This window comes from Lissotriton helveticus, chromosome 1_1, assembly GCF_964261635.1.
Source record: "Lissotriton helveticus chromosome 1_1, aLisHel1.1, whole genome shotgun sequence".
Taxonomy (NCBI): Eukaryota; Metazoa; Chordata; class Amphibia; order Caudata; family Salamandridae; genus Lissotriton; species Lissotriton helveticus.
The window spans coordinates 1,155,661,548-1,155,679,549 of NC_136057.1; the positions used below are offsets into that span (position 1 = coordinate 1,155,661,548).

The 18,002-nt window shown below is 49.1% G+C and overlaps 1 protein-coding gene across 1 annotated transcript in view; it reads right to left on the reverse strand.

Annotated features, from left to right (window-relative positions):
• RELN (reelin) overlaps positions 1-18,002 on the reverse strand; it is a 1,711,021-nt gene that overhangs the window by 260,801 nt on the left and 1,432,218 nt on the right. The window contains exon 42 of the mRNA XM_078679027.1: positions 9,246-9,466. Within this exon, the coding sequence (XP_078535153.1) occupies positions 9,246-9,466 (221 nt within the window). The remainder of the gene's footprint in view (positions 1-9,245; positions 9,467-18,002) is intronic.

Sequence of the window (18,002 nt, forward strand, 5' to 3'; positions counted from 1 at the left end):
CTCCACAAAAACACTGTGGAAGAACTTACAACCCATTTGAGTACCTCGCCTCTCTATGCTTCGTACAACATAAACAAGTTTTCATCAGGACATTAGGACAACAATCTCCCCCGCAAGAGAGTAAGTATATATTTTGAGAGCAGCAACTTAGAGTACACATCAGGAGAGTCAAATATTTTACGGTGATGGTTTTCTTAAAGCTCAGTTGGAGTTACTTTTGTAGTAAGAAAATATCAAGACTTGAAAACATTGTTCCATTTGGATTACATATATCTCAAACACTGTATCAATGCCTCTGCCACATATCACAAGCAATGGTCATCCTTCAAATCCCGGCCTCTTGTCAACATAGTCTACACCCTCAAAGCTACTTGCTATGATGATGATGTCTTACCCTCGTCCTTCCTAAAAGTTCCCACCGGGGAAGCTCTCTCACCCCTACTCCCCGTTGTCAACACCTTCCTCGCTCAAGGCATCTTCCAAGAAGCTACCAAGGCAGGCCAGATCCCGCCACTCCTAAATAAACCTACATTAGACCCTGATGATCTCACAGACAATGTCCTCATCATTCACCTATCTTTCATCAGCAAGATCATTAAAAAGCAGTCTGCATTCAATTTTAAGATTACATTAATGCAAACGATCCCTGTGTGACAACCAAAATGACTTCAGATCATGCTGCAGCACGGAGACCGATACCTTACACTTCGTAAATGACACCCTCCTGACTACAGAAGAATGTGAACCTTGCCTTCTGATATTGCTGGATTTCTCCTCCGCTGCCTTCGACGCAGTCAATCCTCCAATCCTAATCAATATCCTCGACTCATGAATGGGCTTTACTTTTGATGTTCTTAACTGGTTCTAGGCCTACATTTCGAATCACCACCAGTGTGTTTACATGGGCTCCCCTCTAGGTCTCAAAAGATCCGTATCACCTGTGGAGTCCCTCAGGGTTCCATAGTGTTTCCTTTCATCTTTAACTTCTATATGGAGCCCCTTGGAGATCTCCTTACAGATACCACCATCAAGATTCATCTATATGCTGACAATACACAACTGTACCTTCAGTCATTGATATCCTCAAACACTGCCTATAGCTCATCCAGACCTGGATATCCAGCTCCTATATGAAGTTCACCTTAACCAAGGCAGAATTCCTGTTATTTGCCAAGAATAACAAGTAAGTAACAGTACACAACTGGCTCAATGACATCAACTTTTATGGCTACAACCCCCAACCTTTAGCAAATGCCAAGTTACTTGGATTTACCTTGTACACCAACCTCAACCTCAAGAAACGCACTGCCAAAAAACACAAATACAACTTTATACCATCTCTCTTTACTAAAGTAAGTGAAATTGTTTCTTCCACACAGTAACTTCAGAACTGCTGTTCAAGCCTCGTGCTCTTGTATATGGATGGTGGTAACACCCTGCTCTGTGGCCCATCAAATGCCACACAGTCGCCCATTAAGGGCAACCTACACACCACAGCATATCTCATCCAGGGCCGACCTATATGTGATTACATTACCCCCAACAGCATAGTAAGTACTTCATTGGCTCCCCTTGCTGACATGCACCATTTTCAAAACCGGATGTAACATTTAAAAAGCCATCATGATCAGCACCCTTGTTTATACTGCAGACAAGCACACCATCTCTGGTGGCTCTCGCCACACCCATATCCAGGCTACAATCAAGGCACAATCATACTGGAGACTAAGGCCTTGGTTATGAGATTGGAGGTAAAAACACTGGATAAATACTAATTCGGCATGGTTCAGTAATTAACACATGTGTAAAATAACATTGATTATGATTTTTTTTGTGTACTGCTGAATCTGTATTTATTGCATGTGTTAAATACCGACGGTGTGCTATTTACTGCTGCAGATAAATTGTATATTAATAAAAAATCAGGAAGTGCTCATTTGAAGGCATTGGGAATTCATGTAGTTTGGAAATTAATCCCTAGAGAGAGGAAACAGCCGGAGCAACACATAGAGAGGCCTCAGGACACCCCCAAAGTACACCAACAACTCCTTCCTGTGTGGGAGTGCACAGGCATTCGTTTTTTGTGGACAAAGCACCTTGAAACAAGACAAACAGAATACGTTGCCATCCTCTGATATCACTCAATCATCAGAAAAAGAAACCAGCCAAACTCTTCCATCATGGACCTAGTAGGGAAAGAAGGACATGTTTATGGATACTGCGCTCAAGGTCCAGACTAAGGAACTATTAAGATACTATGACCATCTAATGTGCCATATCATGCTGAAAATACCAGTAAAACAAAAAAGAATTTGCCTGTAAAAAGAAATAACTGCCAAAATAAATACTGTATCAACATGTCCATAAGATATTGAGAACATTAATAGGAGGATCCAAAACTTAAAATGCCAGGTACGTACTTGAGTTACCAAGCACTAAAGCATGGCGCCTGGTGGTAGTTTCCCACCAGCTGTACTTCAACCTGTGGGAAGAATAATTTATGACCATTCTCAACATGTCTTAGTGGGATACATAACAGTAGGCCTCAAGGTGGGAGGAATCCAAGTCAAGAGATATGAGAGTTGTAATGGAAGTATATATAGCCGTTAAATAGTTAGCCTGGCTGAGATTAATGATTGTGACAAGTGACTAATTTGTTACACATATTCACAATGATCCATGTATGTGCTGCCAAAGAAGCTAACAACTCTATTGGTACTGCTGTCATGTATTGAGATTGGACTACAACAATCATTATTCATTATAATGTTGATGGTGAGGGGTTAATTTGTCTGGGTATTACATTGAGGTGATGTGACCATATTATTACGGATGTTGATTCTCTGCAGGATCATGCCATTGTGGTTTGAACCAGGGCACCTAACATGGCAGTTCAATATACACAAGCCCTTATCACACACCATTTGCACATTAATAGTGTGCTTTCTTTTATGATTGCTGCACATTTGTTCCTGTCTACGTGTGAGACCACCTTGTGTACACAAATACAATCATTTGACCCTAGGATTTCAGGAAATCCTGCTGCAGTTTATATACTTGCTTTGTGGGCATTGGCTATGTAGGAGTCCAATGGAAACGTTATATGCTGCCATATCACTCTCTCCAAGGTATCCATCACTTATCAGAGTATTCTGTTGAAGGTTGACTGAGAAAAGCCATGCACCAATAGTACAGTGTACTGTGTCATGCCTGATGTAAAGAATTCTAGCCATGCTAGCAGCTCCAGGAAAGAGGATGGCAGTGGATCCTTGTGTTGGGCTCCAGGGCATCCATAATGATGAAAATATTTTTAGGTCTTGCCTACGCCGCGCCCATGCGCTGCTGTAGGAGATGACCTTTTGGAATCGGTCAGCTCTTTTCAGAAGCTTTTGCATGCCAGGCATCCACTTTGTAGTAAGCGAACAGCGGCACGCAGGTTGCCATTTGTTGCGCTTTCACTTTCGCGGCTGCAAACTTTTTTCAGTAAGTGTTGTTAAGTGGTGCATGCTCACATTCCTAGACTCCTGCTGCCTGCATCGCTGTAAATGTTGACGTTTTCCTGTGCGTGCCCGCATTCCTAGACTCCTGCTGCCTGCTTCACTGTAAGTGCTGACATTTTCCGATGCTTGCAGCAATAGCATTTTTAGGTCTCGCCTAGGCAGTGCTTTTTTCAGCTTTGTGTTTGTCTTTTAATGTTTGATTCCCCACCTTCTCCCTTATATCTTGTTTTTTCTGTTACCACTACGTTCCCATATAATGACTGTGGCTTGTGTATGATATTGTATGCACATGTATGTGGTGCAGATTCTGTCAGCAGTATGGCATCATACGTTATTCTGGTCAGTATTATCACACCCAGTTTTCGAGGAAGCTGGAATATGTTTATGACTTCTGGTAAGTTTTAGGAAAGGTAAGGATACTTGTGGGTGATAATGCATTTCTGTTGAGATACTCATCAAATTATTATACAATACTAGGGACAGCTCGGAAAACCAGCCGTGATGTTTAATGTACTGTAGGAGGTCTGTATTTTTAGGTACTGTATCTTTTCTGGAAATGGTGGTATTTGTTTCAGCTATAGAGCAATACTGAAGTGAATTTATAGTACAAGCAACACAATATTTTTCTGCGCTGTTTTAAAATGTGCACCTTGCCCCACCCCCCTCCCCACTATAGTACTGCTGATGTGCAAATTGTGTCCGACTAATTCTATATAGCAAAATGGTTTAGTGCTCTTTGCTGACTCCTACAAACAGATGAAGGAACACTGCACTCTTGTTTCTGCTGCAGAGCCTATTTTTTACTACAAATGGCAAAAACTGAATAGAAATTACTAATCACACTGTATGACAGAAACGCAAGTGTACACATCGCATTAGGAACAAGCATTTGCAATGCAATAGGTCTCGCATTAGGAAAGTTTGAGCTATTGGTATTGTAAATGACAATTTTTTTCTTTATGTGTTGGTTTTGAAAATAGCGAAATGAATAGCTTTTTCATTTACAATGCCAATAGTTTTAACTTTTGCAAATGTGACACCTATAGCATTTGTAATGCAATATATGTTGTATTTAAGTGATAGAGGCCCGAGTCATCCAGGCCTTTTCTGAGTGCAATTATGAAAGTGTCACACACAGCAATCTGAAATATTGGCAGCTATAAGGGAGTTATTGCTGGCAGGGTAGTACTGACATTACGGGGTCACCACTTCCCATGAACTCAAATGTTTAGGAAGTTCTGCCCGTGTTTCCTAGTCGAGCAAGAAGAGATAATATTGCCAAAGGAGGGTGGGTTAATCACAGAGCGCTGGTCAGATGTAATAAATAATGCTTTACCACCACTTGTCGAAAACATCAGGTTGAACTTAAAAAAGACATTTTACTAGGGGAACACAATTTATATGTCAATTTAATTTAGTGTATGCTTACCATATTTAAAAGCGAAACATTTGTTCTTTAATCTCAGTAATAAACAGCAGTCTGATAAGGGCCTGTGTGGGCTCATTCTAGCTGTCTCTTGTCCTCATTCGAGACCCTCTGAGCAATAGGCCTCCAGGACCCATTTCTCCTTTTGGTTAATCAGACAAGAAGGGTTAAGTATAGGTCACCATGTGCTATTTACATTACAACACTTGCTCTCTAAGACTAACACTCCATTAAAGAAAGCATGTTGCATAAGCAGGATGTGGTGCCTCGGTAGATTAATGCATTTTCATCATGAATCTATGTTCGGCCTCAAGGTCATGTTTGAATTCCTGAGGGGTTGTCCTGCCCTTTTACCTTAAATGTGTATTGCCTACAATATGTTGCTATGTTTCTATCCATTGCTGGATACGATTATATGAATTTGTCAGTCCCCCTCCCCCCACTTAAATCCCTGCTCCATTCCTTGTATTTCACTTTGTTTCAAGGCCTCATGGTAGCTACACTCAAAAACGTTTCAGTTTTGTAATTTTTCTTTTTGCCTGTCGCTTCTTATACTGTGGAGGCATTAGACACGTCTCCGATAATTTGTAGCCTAAACTGAATTTGAGCATTCAGTAACCCCGCCTGAAAATTAGCTCAGCTGCCTTGATCTGCTGCAGACAAGAAGGCGTTTATTTTCAGAAGATAGCCAAAGAGCGGGGGATACACGAACTCTACGGAATATCTAAATATTATACAACGCTTGCCCTATTGTAGCAATTTGAGGTTGAAGGGTATGCCAATTCGTGTAATGTCTAGTTGTCAAAGAATGCAAGAGCTTATTCAGTGCACTTTCCGACAGGTGCGAGGCGCAGCCTAGAATATTACACAGGTGTGCTCAGTGGCCCCGGAGTCCTAATAATTACCTGTACTGCTTAACAGTCAGGACGTGCGGCGTGCCGGACGGGAAGCCTGGTAGTCGGTCTCCCAGATATGTTTCCAGAGCGCGTTGGTTGAACCTGTGTTACTCCCGCACAGGTCCGCACTCCGTGTCTGCCATCATGACCAGCTACCTATCAGAACAGTAGAGCGAAGTCCAATGCTTCTGTAAAGCACCGTAGAACTAACAAGCACGCATGCGCATTTCACCCTCCAGTCCCAGAGCCGTAACCTAAGCAACAAGTAAGAACGCTACAGGAGCAGCATAAAACATTAAGCCAATGCTACCGCCACGAATTGACGGAAATACAGGAAAGACAACATCTGGCGCAGCATCATGTAAAGAGAGACGTCATCTTAAAATAGTGGCAGATCAATGCTATTACACAGAAAACGTGTTCAATTTAAGACCGCTTATTCTAACAAAAATACAAAATAATGCTGCGGACTAAACAAAAGAGCTGCACGACGAGTTCATTAATTTTTTATATATTTCATTAAGTATTTACAACAGTGTATAATGCACAAATTATGTCTGGAACCAAGGGTCTATAGACGTGGTGTCTCGTCACTGCGCATGCGCGTTTGAGGCTTTGAGTTCCTTTGGGCGGGCGGGACTTCCGTCTTCGGAAGTCCCGCGCACGCGCCCACGGAGTGCCTGAAAGCGGGGCTCCCATGCCCGAGGGAGAGCCCCGGCTACAGAAGTCCCGGCGGTAAGTGTGGCTTCGTTCTAGGGGGGAGGGGGGTGCGCTTGTGTGTGTGTGTGTGTGTATGTGTATGTGTACGGCGGCGGCGGCGGGGGAGGGGGTCTTTGTATGTGTGCGTGCGTGCGTGAGTGTAGGTGCGCTGGTGTGTGTGTGGGGGGTCTGCGTGTGCGTGTAGGTGCGCTAGTGTGTGTGTAGGTGCGGCGAGGGGGGGGGTGTGTGTGTGTGCGTCTGGCTGTGTATGCGTGTGGCTGTGATGTGCGCATGCGTGAGTGTGGGTGCGCGTGCACGCAGTGAAATCCAGCCGGAGAGCGCGTGGCACTTTCTTGTCCTTCATTCCCCCGAGTCAGCTAGCTATAGTTCTCCACCTGGACCGCATCCTTCGGATGCGTGTATTCCAGGCTCGACCTAAAAAGTAATGCTTGTTTTATGTGTTAACCCCGTTTCTATTCGGATAATAAGGATACAAAGGAAGATGAAGTACTTCAAGCTGGTTCCTCAAATTACAGTAAGTGTGTTTAAAGCACCATTTTAAATTACGCGCTTTGCAGCAGAAACGTAGACCAATTAAAGATGGCTGACAAACTGACAGGTCAGAACAGGCAACAAATGGGCTGCTCATTTCTACAGTTCGTATTGCACACAAACCCATGGTATGAAGGAATACAAATAAAAGGCATGCCCACTTTGGCATAAATTGAATGCCTCCTGGTGGTGATTGGAGCTGGATATACACCTCTCACTTGCCATTATGCAAAATTAAGTTTGCCTAGGGAAGATTTTAAAAAGTATTATATGCTTTGTGGAATGCATTCCTTTTCTTAGCAGTTGTATTTCCCTAATTATGCGGGTTGAAAGACTCAGCTGAAGAGGGTAATTCCTGCTACTTCTGTGGAATATCTTCCACAGGCTATGTGTAGGTTCTATCAAATGCGTCTTTGAAAACCGTAGATTTTTTATGCTTATTTCCCTTCAACAAACATTTCCATAAACTATTATTCTAGATTTCTGAGCAGCGTAAGCCGCATTGCAGACACCAGTGAAGGTCTTTCACCCACCTCTGTGTCCTGCAAGCCTGTATCCCTACGATATGTTGGAAGCCTTGAAACGCCACTTTGTTCAAGAGGCATGTGCGTATGTGGGTATGTTCAGGGTCAGGATACTGGATGTGCACACTGGACTTCTCCTTCCTAATTACCGGTGAGCGCTGCGGTAAGCAGGATGTACAACTGGCTATCTTCACCTTTGGAAGGTCAGAACATTGAGAATTCTCACTGCCAAGAGAGATGCTAAGCCAACAAGCATTGGCATAGCCAATAGGCCTCGCCTTTGGGACCTTATAAGTGTTTAGTTATCAAGCACAATGTCCTTGGTGCAACAACATCAACTATTGCATGGCTAAACACTTATAAGATCCCAAAGGTGAGACATTTTGGCTTTGCCAATGCTTGTTTTATTTGGTGTTCATACCAAGCCTGTATACCCTCTGGATCTCACAATGATTCAATTATATGTATAGCTCCAGTCTCATCCTGTGTTGTTGCTCCATTTGAGGTCTTTGTTTGGTAATCTGGTTTCCATCCTCAAGCAGCATGGTTTACTGTAGCAGAAAATGGATTTGGCATAGAATGTTATAGTGCCCTAGCAGTGCTGCATCCATGGTGGCATACTGCGGAATGGAAATGTGAGCTGCTGCAATCAACCTGTGAGAGCACCTGCCCACGACTGTTCATTTTGTTCTGGCCCTGTAGGCAGATATGTGTGATTTCATTTTTTCAGCTCAAATAGTGCATGGACTGTGTATCTTTTGCAATAGAGTCCTAGTCTTGTTTTGTCTGTATTGTTTTATAGCTTTTCTTACTTTCCCCGCACTTTCAGGAATTGTTACCACCTGCTTTTGACATGGATGTATTTTAAGGTGGTAGTTTCCACTAGTTTTCAATTACCTCTCATACATGTAATTGGGTGTTAATTACCACTTTCTGTGTGTGGTAAATATCACATGCAGTTATCTCATAATCAGAAGAGTTGGTAAATCCATGAGCTCTTTACCCTAGCCTAACTCATACTGAGGGCCTAAAAAGTGTAACAAAGAAAAAAACAAAGCACTGAGGCTTTTTAAACTATGCACCCAGGATCTGAAAAAACATCCCTGTATCTGTAAGGACCAACAATTCGGACAGAGTTGAAAACACAGCTCTTTAAAGAGCACTACATAACAATACAGTAAGAATCCAATAACCAGCTACCTCTCCTATCACTCATTGACTGTATGCTTGCCTTTGTTTCACTAGACTAATTCAACACTAATCCTCCATGGGTCCCGGAGTAGCGTGCTACTCGCTGAAAAAGCGCTTCGACGCTTCGTCAGGGGTAGTACGTGCTTTATAAATGCAATTACAATACAATACAATAAACATCAAGTTTTCCCATGCACTGTAGTGGGTTTGTGTGGGGGGGGGGGGGCAATGCCTGCCACATCTGACTGTCTAGGACATAACACAACAATCACTTTTTGTGCATTTGTGATTGTGTTGTGGTAACTGGCAACTGGTGGCATCTTTTGTCGATCATGTAGTTTGTCACAGAGTTTTCTAAAAAGAAGAATACTGGTACATCCTCTGATATACTGCTCCCAGTACAGCAATCTGGTTATGTGTCCTTTATAGTTGAATATATTTAAGAGAAGAGGCTTACCTTCGAAATCGTCCTTCAAGAAGTCAGGGTTCTTGGTGCTCACTCTGCAGGTTGGGCCAGAATATCCAGGATCACACAGGCACTTGGTCCCATTAGTGCAGCTTCCGTGCCCACTGCACATGTCCTCACACTGGAGGCCAATGTACACATTATCAATAGCCCAAGTCACAGGCTGGGAAACTGTTGTGTAGAAGCCCTGGTGCCATCGGAACCTTGCAGACCTGGAAACATAAAATGTACTTAATTTTAAATTGGCAGCTCTAAATACGATATCACATGCAGAATTACCACGACTCCCCCTGTATTACTGCAGCTGTTCCCAGTAAATAATAGAACTTTGTGTGTTAGTCTAAATAAGAAAATAGGAATACAGTGTCCCACAACCAGATTACCAGATATTTTCCCTGTCTGGAGTACTACTGGGAAGTTTTATTTTACCCATAGCATCTCTGTCTTGGCCCACAAATCAGCCCACTTTCATAGCTAAAGAATGTGTAGCTTCAAAATGTTCACCCTACTTATTCTGGTCATTTTGAGTATTGGGAAGGGCCAAAGTTAGGCAACAATGAACATACACTAAAACAAGTTTTGTCTTTACAAGTGGTTTTAGAGTTGGGCTGAAATACATCTTTCAGCAGATTTTTGAAGAGAAGGGGGTTCATGTTGGATCTGTAGTGGTGATTTAGTTTGGGGTGTTGCATCTTTTGCTTCTTATCATTAGAAAGCATTTAGAACATTTCCCTAGACACCTGAGATATGAATGACTTGGGCATAATGATAGATCCAGGTAAATTAGGACTTTGTGATGGTTGTAGGGATTGCATTGTTCAAATACTTGCTTATAATTTATAGTTTCTTGTATTAGGAGCCCAACGGGGGTTATTTTGGTGAAGAAGAGGCAGCATTGGGCCCATGTTCCACTGAAGTGAGGCACTGATCGTAGAGTGACCTAACTAAAGATTTGATGGATGCAAAACTATTTCTTTGGGAGGTTGAGAACTTGCTAAATGTAATATTTGACATATTTCACATTGGTTTGTTTAGAATAATGCATAGTGGGAATTCACTGAGCTGTAAGTAAAGTTTCTGAAGCCAGATTGTTCTAAGATAGGACATTCAGTCAATGTCAAATTCTTTGCAAGTGTAGGGGAAATCTTGGGAGTTAGAGGTTTAATACAGGTGGCTACCCTTCAGTATGTTGGGAGTTTGGTTATACCTAGAGAGCTAATGCGACCAGCAAGTGACCTGACAAGTGCATGATTTTTATATTAAGGCTGCATGTATAGATGAGGTATTTGTAGGGGGCGTGGCTTAGCACGCGATGTAGACGGACGTGCCTAGGCTGAGCTCCGAGTGAAGCTCCCCTGCCGCGGGCCATTTCTCCGGCATTTCCCGCAGTGGCTGTCCCAAACTTGGACCGAGTGGGCCCCGGGGCCTAATCCATCACCTGTGCGACTTTGGGGAGGATCGGAGATACGGACCCTCCGACCGGCGGCAGCCTCGGCAGTTACCCGGCCTAGACCCACTTCCGGCCGGCAGCTCCAATCACCTGAGCCCGGGGATCCGGCCCTCCGAGGTAGGCCGCGCACCCCCGCCCCCGATCTGCACGGGGGGGGGGGGACCGTGCCGCTGCGCCTGGTGCATCCAGCGACCCCACTGCCCGGGAGCCCCTGCATCTGGTGGCGGCGGCGCCACCCTCGGACACTAAGGCTTGGAGCGCCGGCCCGCTTGGACGGCAGTGCCAGGAACACCCCGCTGGGCCACGCGGTTCTCAGAGGGGGACCACATCACACCTATTGGGGCCTCCACTGCTCCTGCTACCTGAGAGCCCTTGCAACTGGCAGTAGAAGCGGCGAAAACAAGCACACTGGATCCCTGTCCCCTCTCTACCCTGAGGTGGTCACCAGCCGGCTTCGGACCCGGCCCATATCCGAAGACCCAGCTCACACTCCGCAACGACCGCAGCCACACCTGCGCAGCCTTGCTGGAAGGCGAATCCACCGTGTTTATGGTGGCGCAATACACACCGGGGGTGCTGGACTTGGCCACGTGGGTGCGGGTCCCGAGCAAACCCACGCACAGCGCCCCGTGATTCGCCCCACGCCGTGGGGCACGACACCCTACACCACAATTGATGTTGTCCTGTGTCACCCGGACAGTTTGATCCTCCCAGGTCCGGAGGGACGGGGGCGGCCAGAGAGTCCACGTGGCCTGGCTCGACCAGCCTGCACGCGGCCCTACTAGGAGGCGAGTCGCCGTTGCGACATTTGGAGTGACATCCAGTGGCACACAGGAGCTCCCACACTGACTGCGACGCAACCTTCGCACCCTCCCTGGGTGGTGTCACTGAGCGGGATCCCGGGAGCCCTGGCGGAATAGCGATCCCCTCACCAGCTACACGCCGTCCGGAGTGGACGACACGGAGTGCCTGACCTCGTGGCTGACGCGCCCGGGGCCCTGCGGTGTTGGTAGTGGAGACCTGCCGTCCCGGCTGCCCTGCAGCGCTGACCAGTCCCATGTCTGGGGGGACTAGAGCGAAGACCGGCACCGGTGGGGCACTAAACAAGGGAAAGATGGTGAAGAACCCCAAGGCTGACCAGACTGCCTCCAAACTAGACACCATGCTGGCGGCCATGGAGCGCTTGGAAGAATCCATGCAGTTGACCCGTACATCGCTGGAGAACAAGATCGATAAGGTGGCGGTGGACTTGACGCACCTCAGGGCGGACCACAAGAAACTCTCCGAACGCACCACAGTCCTGGAACAGACTGTGGCGGAGGCCTCGCCCAAGTTGGTACAGACGGATAAGCACATACGCGGCCTCCTCAATCGAGTGGAGTTCCTTAAGGACAGAGCGGAGGATGCGGAGAGACGGGCCCGGAGGAACAATGTACGCATAGTAGGCCTGCCGGAACGCTGGGAGCGGAGGGAGACAGCGGAACATATGGAGGGCTGGCTTCGAGAGCTGTTACCGGAGGGCACACTGTCGCCGCACTTTGTAGTGGAGAGGGCGCACCGAGTGCCGTCCCGTCCACCCCCGGAGGGCTCCATTCCCAGACCGATGCTTATGCGAGTGCTGAACTACCGTGACCGGGACGCCATCCTACGCTAAACCAGGAAACTGTCGGACATTAAGGTGGACAATGCAAAGGTGATGTTCTTCCCCGACTACACGGTACAAGTCCAGCGACAACGCCAATCGTTCATGGCGGTGAAGCAGAGACTCAGGCGTCTGGCTCTCAAGTACTCGTTACTGTTCCCGGCACGCCTCCGAGTGGTAGCACAAGATAAGACACATTTCTTTGACACTCCTGAGGCGGCTGCGGCCTGGCTGGATTCTGGAATCGATACGGGCCACGGGACGTCACCGCCAGAGCAGCGTAGAAACCGCGGCTCCCGCAGGCGAAGACGCCAGCGCCCCTCGCCGGCCAGATCGTCCACTGCGGATACGGAAATGGGCCCCACGCCAGAACAGATACAAAGCGAACAGCAAGAAGCCCTCCGGATGGCGGCCGAGCTTAGCGGATCGCAGTCGCCTATCCTGATCTCCAACGCCAGCCCCAGATCACGCGGGAGCGAGGATGACGAATACTTGTACGGACTGCCAGATGAACAAATTACAGAGGGCCTACCGGACGTCACACCCCAAACGGCGGACCTGATAGCATAGCGTGCTCCCTCACCCTGGTCTTGGGCGGACCGCAGCGATTGGCGCCATGCAAGAGGCTGTGCACTACATTGGGAGACCCGCTTGGAGAACCCACCGGGACGCCTGAAGACCTCAGACAACACAATCGGCACTACCTCCGGGGCCCGTGCCCTGCCCCCACCCCCCCTACCCCGGTGAACCCTGAGCTGCTCCCACTGCCGGGAGGGGGGTCGGAACTACTCTATCTGAGGTACGCCAGAGACATTGTGTTGAAGGGGTGGCCGGACCCCTGGAGGTGAGTGTCCCCCGGGGGGTGGTGGAGAGGGCCCCCGGAGCAGAGCATCCCGGCTCTGAGGCGGCAGACACTCTGGCCCTGGATGTGAACACTGACATTGACTTCTGATGCCCCTTGGCCTACTGCCCGTGGAGGGGAGACACCATAGCTCTCTTGGCCTGGTGAACTATCATATATTGCTGGTGTTACGCACTTTGTCATCCCCCCTTGAACTCACAGATTGATTGAGCTCATTAGAGCGTTTGGGCGACGACACGTTTTGTTGTTGCCCTTTTGGCATTATGGTTCTGTTAATATTCTTTTTGAGACTAGTGTCGGCACTGAAATGTTACAGTTTACGTCCCTGGGTCTGTGCGGGATGGCGGGCTGCAATCCTGGTAATCGGTATCTGCTGTTGTACTTCTGTGGCCGGGGCGGGCTGGGGGTTGGGGGGGGGGTGCGGGTGGCTGGGCGATGTGGAACCTGTGATGACTACGGTTAAATTTTGTACCTGGAATGTCAGGGGCATGCACACACCCTCACGTAGATATCAGGTGTACTCCTATCTTAAAAGACATCAGGTACAGATCGCATTGTTACAGGAGACCCACCTGACGGCTGCGGAGGTTGCCACACTTCGCCGTAGATAGAGGGGGCAAATATTTGCCACGAGCTTCTCAGCGTTTGCACGAGGGACCCTGATCTGGGTGCGACCGGGGGTTCCATTTGCACTGACACACAGCAACATTGACACGGAGGGGCGTTATGTCTTCATACAGGGCAGACTAGACGGGCAACAGATAGTTATAGCCTCCATTTACGCACCAAATGTCGAGCAGGGGAGGTTCCTGGCGAGACTGTCGACGGTGATTGCACCTTGGTCTGACGTACCCCTATTGTTAGGTGCCGATTATAACAACGTGCTAGATGTCTCCCTCGATCGCTCGTCTCCTCCGGCGACTGTCGCCCCAGCCCAAGCAACCTCCAGGGCCCTTCTTGATTGGGCGACACAGTGGCACCTACAGGATGCTTGGCGTGTCAGGAACCCCAACGCCCGGGTATACTCCTACTTCTCTGGGGCCCACTCATTGCACGTCAGATTAGATAGGTATATGATGTCCCGTGACTTGATTCCTTACGTAACAGACACCGACTACCTGGGGCGGACGCACTCAGACCACAACCCACACACTCTAGTGTATGGGTGGAAGCGCCCACGCCCGCCTGTGCCCACATGGCGCCTGCAGCCGGATCTCTTGCTCGATACCCCATTCCGAGAGGAGATGTCTAGGAGGATAATACAATACTTCGAGGACAATGGCGACTCGGCCTCGTCCCCGAGAGTTGAGTGGGACGCCTTTAAGACAGTGACCCGTGGGAGCTGTCTCGGTGTGCAGGCAGGCCTGCGAGGGCAGGTGGAGCGGGATCTGCTGAAAGCGGAAGTGGCGTTGCTAGATACGGAGCGGGAAGCGGCAGAGGGCGATGACTCCCAATTGATCACGGCCAGGGCAGATCACGCCCTTTTAATGGAGAGACTGAAGAACCTTAATTTTGCAGCACACTCTGCACGCACCCACAACACCGGTGACAAGCCAGGCAAACTCCTATCGTGGCTGATACGTCAAGACGCTCAATCCGCGTCGGTGCTGTCGATCCGTACGACTCAGGGCACTGAAGTCTTCACCCAAAAGCAGATACATGAGGCATTCACAACACATTACAGATCCTTGTACAGCTCACGACTGAGAACCACCGAGGTGGAGATTGCAGATTACCTAGCGACACTGCAACTACCAGCGGCCACTCGCGCCCAACAGGCGGAGCTGGGGGCGGAGCTTACTGGTGAGGAGCTACGAGAGGTGATCTTTTCCCTCTCTAATGGCAAGGCGCCGGGCCCGGACGGGCTCCCGGCCGAGTTTTACAAGGCCTATTCCCTGTTACTAATACCGGAACTGTTAAGAGTGTACAAGGCAGCATCTGAAGATGCCGAACTCCCGGCGTCTCTGAACAAGGCCAATGTGATCTCCCTGCTGAAACCAGGCAGGGAAGCGGGCGAGCTAGGGTCGTACAGACCATTGGCGCTCCTTAACACAGATTACAAGATCTTGGCGGCGACATTAGCGCGGAGACTCGCACCCCTAGTTCCCACACTAGTGCACTCTGACCAGAACGGCTTTGTGCCCACCCGCAGTACGTCTTACAACATACGCCGCTTCTTCAGAGTCCAACGCTATGCGACCTCCACCTGGCCACTCTCGGGGTGTATAATACTTGACTCGGTGGAGTGGCCCTTTCTCCTCCAAGTGCTCGAAAGGTATGAGCTGGGCGACGCCTATATTCAGATGGTGGGGCTCCTCTACCAGGCGCCCGAGGTGCGAGTCCGGACTGGGCGGCTTTTCTCTGACAGAATGAGTATTGGGAGAGGCACCAGGCAGGGATGTCCACTCTCTCCCCTGATATTCGCACTCGTGATGGAGCCATTGGCGGAACTGCTCCGTACCTCCGGTGCCGCCTGGGGCATCCCACTGGCAGATGGAACCCACTCGGTGTCTTTGTATGCCGATGACTTACTGTTATATATCAGGGACCTCACCCACATACCTACGACACTCACGGACATCTTTCGAGTGTTCGGGGACATGTCAGGGCTCCGCGTCAACTGGTCGAAATCAGGGGTCTATGCGTTCAGTGACACTACGCCACAATGTGATGTGCGAATTATGGGAGAGAAGCTTCGATGGCACCGACGGTATTCCGGTACTTGGGGATCCACATATATCGGGACCCCGTTGATCTCCTAGAGGGCAACCTCGTGAGAGCCATCTCCTCGCTGTCAGCCCAGGTCACGTTCTGGAACTCCCTCCCATTGAATGTGCCGGCCCGTGTGGCGCTGACGAAGATGATAATGCTCCCCCGGCTCCTCTACTTTTATGCTAACCTCCCGGTGTATGTGCCGACACGCATATTCAAGGGGTTGGAAGCCCTCACCAGGCGCCTTATTTGGAATAAAGGACGCCCCGGGTGGTATTGAAGACCCTCTATGCGGCCACGAAATCTGGAGGCCTGGCGGTTCCCAATCAGGAACTATATTACCTAGCGGCCCAGCTGCAGTGGGTTGCCTATTGGCTGAGTGGCAAGAACCTGATGGACACGGCCATGGAGGACACTACCTTGTCCCCAACTCAGGTGCTGACGCTCTTCCATCCCCTGACGCGAGGCCGGCCTCCCAATCAGGTTCATTTAGCTGTCGCAAGGCAGTGCTTTATGCGAAGCCTAAGACTCACCAAAAGCACAGTGCCATATGCCCCGAACCTACCGCTGCTGGGGGCCCCCTGGGGGAATGGCGTGCTATCTTCACCCGTGCTACGCAGTTGGACTGCGGCAGACCTGGACAGTCTAGGTGACTTGTATGGTGACGGGGAGCTACTGTCATTCGAGGCTCTGACCGCCGACACAGGTCTGTCGGCGGGACAGTTTCTGACGCACGCGAGGCTTCTCCGAGTGCTGACGGAGACATGGGGAGACCTGACTCATGAGCCGACCACACATATGCTCATACAGTACCTACATGTAATGGGCGATGGTTCCCATCTGGTGCACTGGCTGGCACAGGCGCTACACTATCATACTCAATTCTCCTCTCAACGACTGAGAGAGAAATGGACGGCCGAACGAGGTAGCGAATGGACGGACAAACAGTGGGCCGCAGTACTGGCTGGCGCAAGGAACATTCCCCGTAATGCGAGATTTAAGATCATCCAATATTACATAATACACCGTGCGTATTTATCCCCGGACAAACTGAATAGTTACTTTGGCCTCGCCTCTTCGGCGTGTCCCAGGTGCGGACTCCTGAACTCGGGTCTGCTACACGCACTCTGGAGTTGCACTCACCTCACCATGTACTGGTCGGCGGTCACTGACACGTTGGCGGCGGCCACGGGCGATACCCTTCCCAAGACATGGGAAGTGTGCCTACTGGGACTCTACAAGAGAACCAAGCAGACCAGACTACTGGCACGTTTCTGGGACCTGGGGCTCATTACGGCTAAGCGGCTCATCACGAAACGCTGGAAGAATACTGCCCCCCGCGACCTGCGGACTGGCGTCGCTCATTTGCCAACTGGGCTAGCGCAGAGAGTGTGACTTTACACAGGGAAGAGACGGCGGGCCTCCGTATGTACCCAATTGCCCAAGAGTGGGACACTACCCTGACTGCATACCATCAGGCTTGTACCCAGGCTGGTATTGCATGACCGCTTCGTTGCGGAGCGGTGATAGACCAGTCGCCCACCACCCGGCGTGCCGCTCCCCCCCCCTCCCCCCCACCAGCCGTTGGGGTAACGCCCAACAAAGTCTACTTGCTATCATTCCCTCTTACCGCCATATGGCCACAGCAATCCTCAATCCACGGCCACTCCCACCCCCGCACAGTCCATATTTGGCGTCACACACGCCGTTAGGGTCACTGATACACTACTATACACGCTAACACTAGTCCGATTGTTGTTGAAGTGTTTTCCCTCCTATCTTCGTTATTTCCCTATTGTTTCTCTTGATTGGCAGTTAGCTTGTTTCTGCTGTACTCACGATGATGTTAACCTTCCCCGCCCCGTTTACCCTTTCTACAATGTTTCTTGAACACTGCCACGATCACAAGACTGTAGCCCTGTGGCTCATATGGCAATGTGGGATGTGATTCCTGTCTTTAACATCATCCGTGCCAACCAGGGAACGCAGCCTCGAATAATCGCTGTTGGCTAACATAACCACCTTGGTCCTTCTGCAGTGCTGAACGCTGCAGGCACTGCAACCCAAGATTTCTCCTGGAAC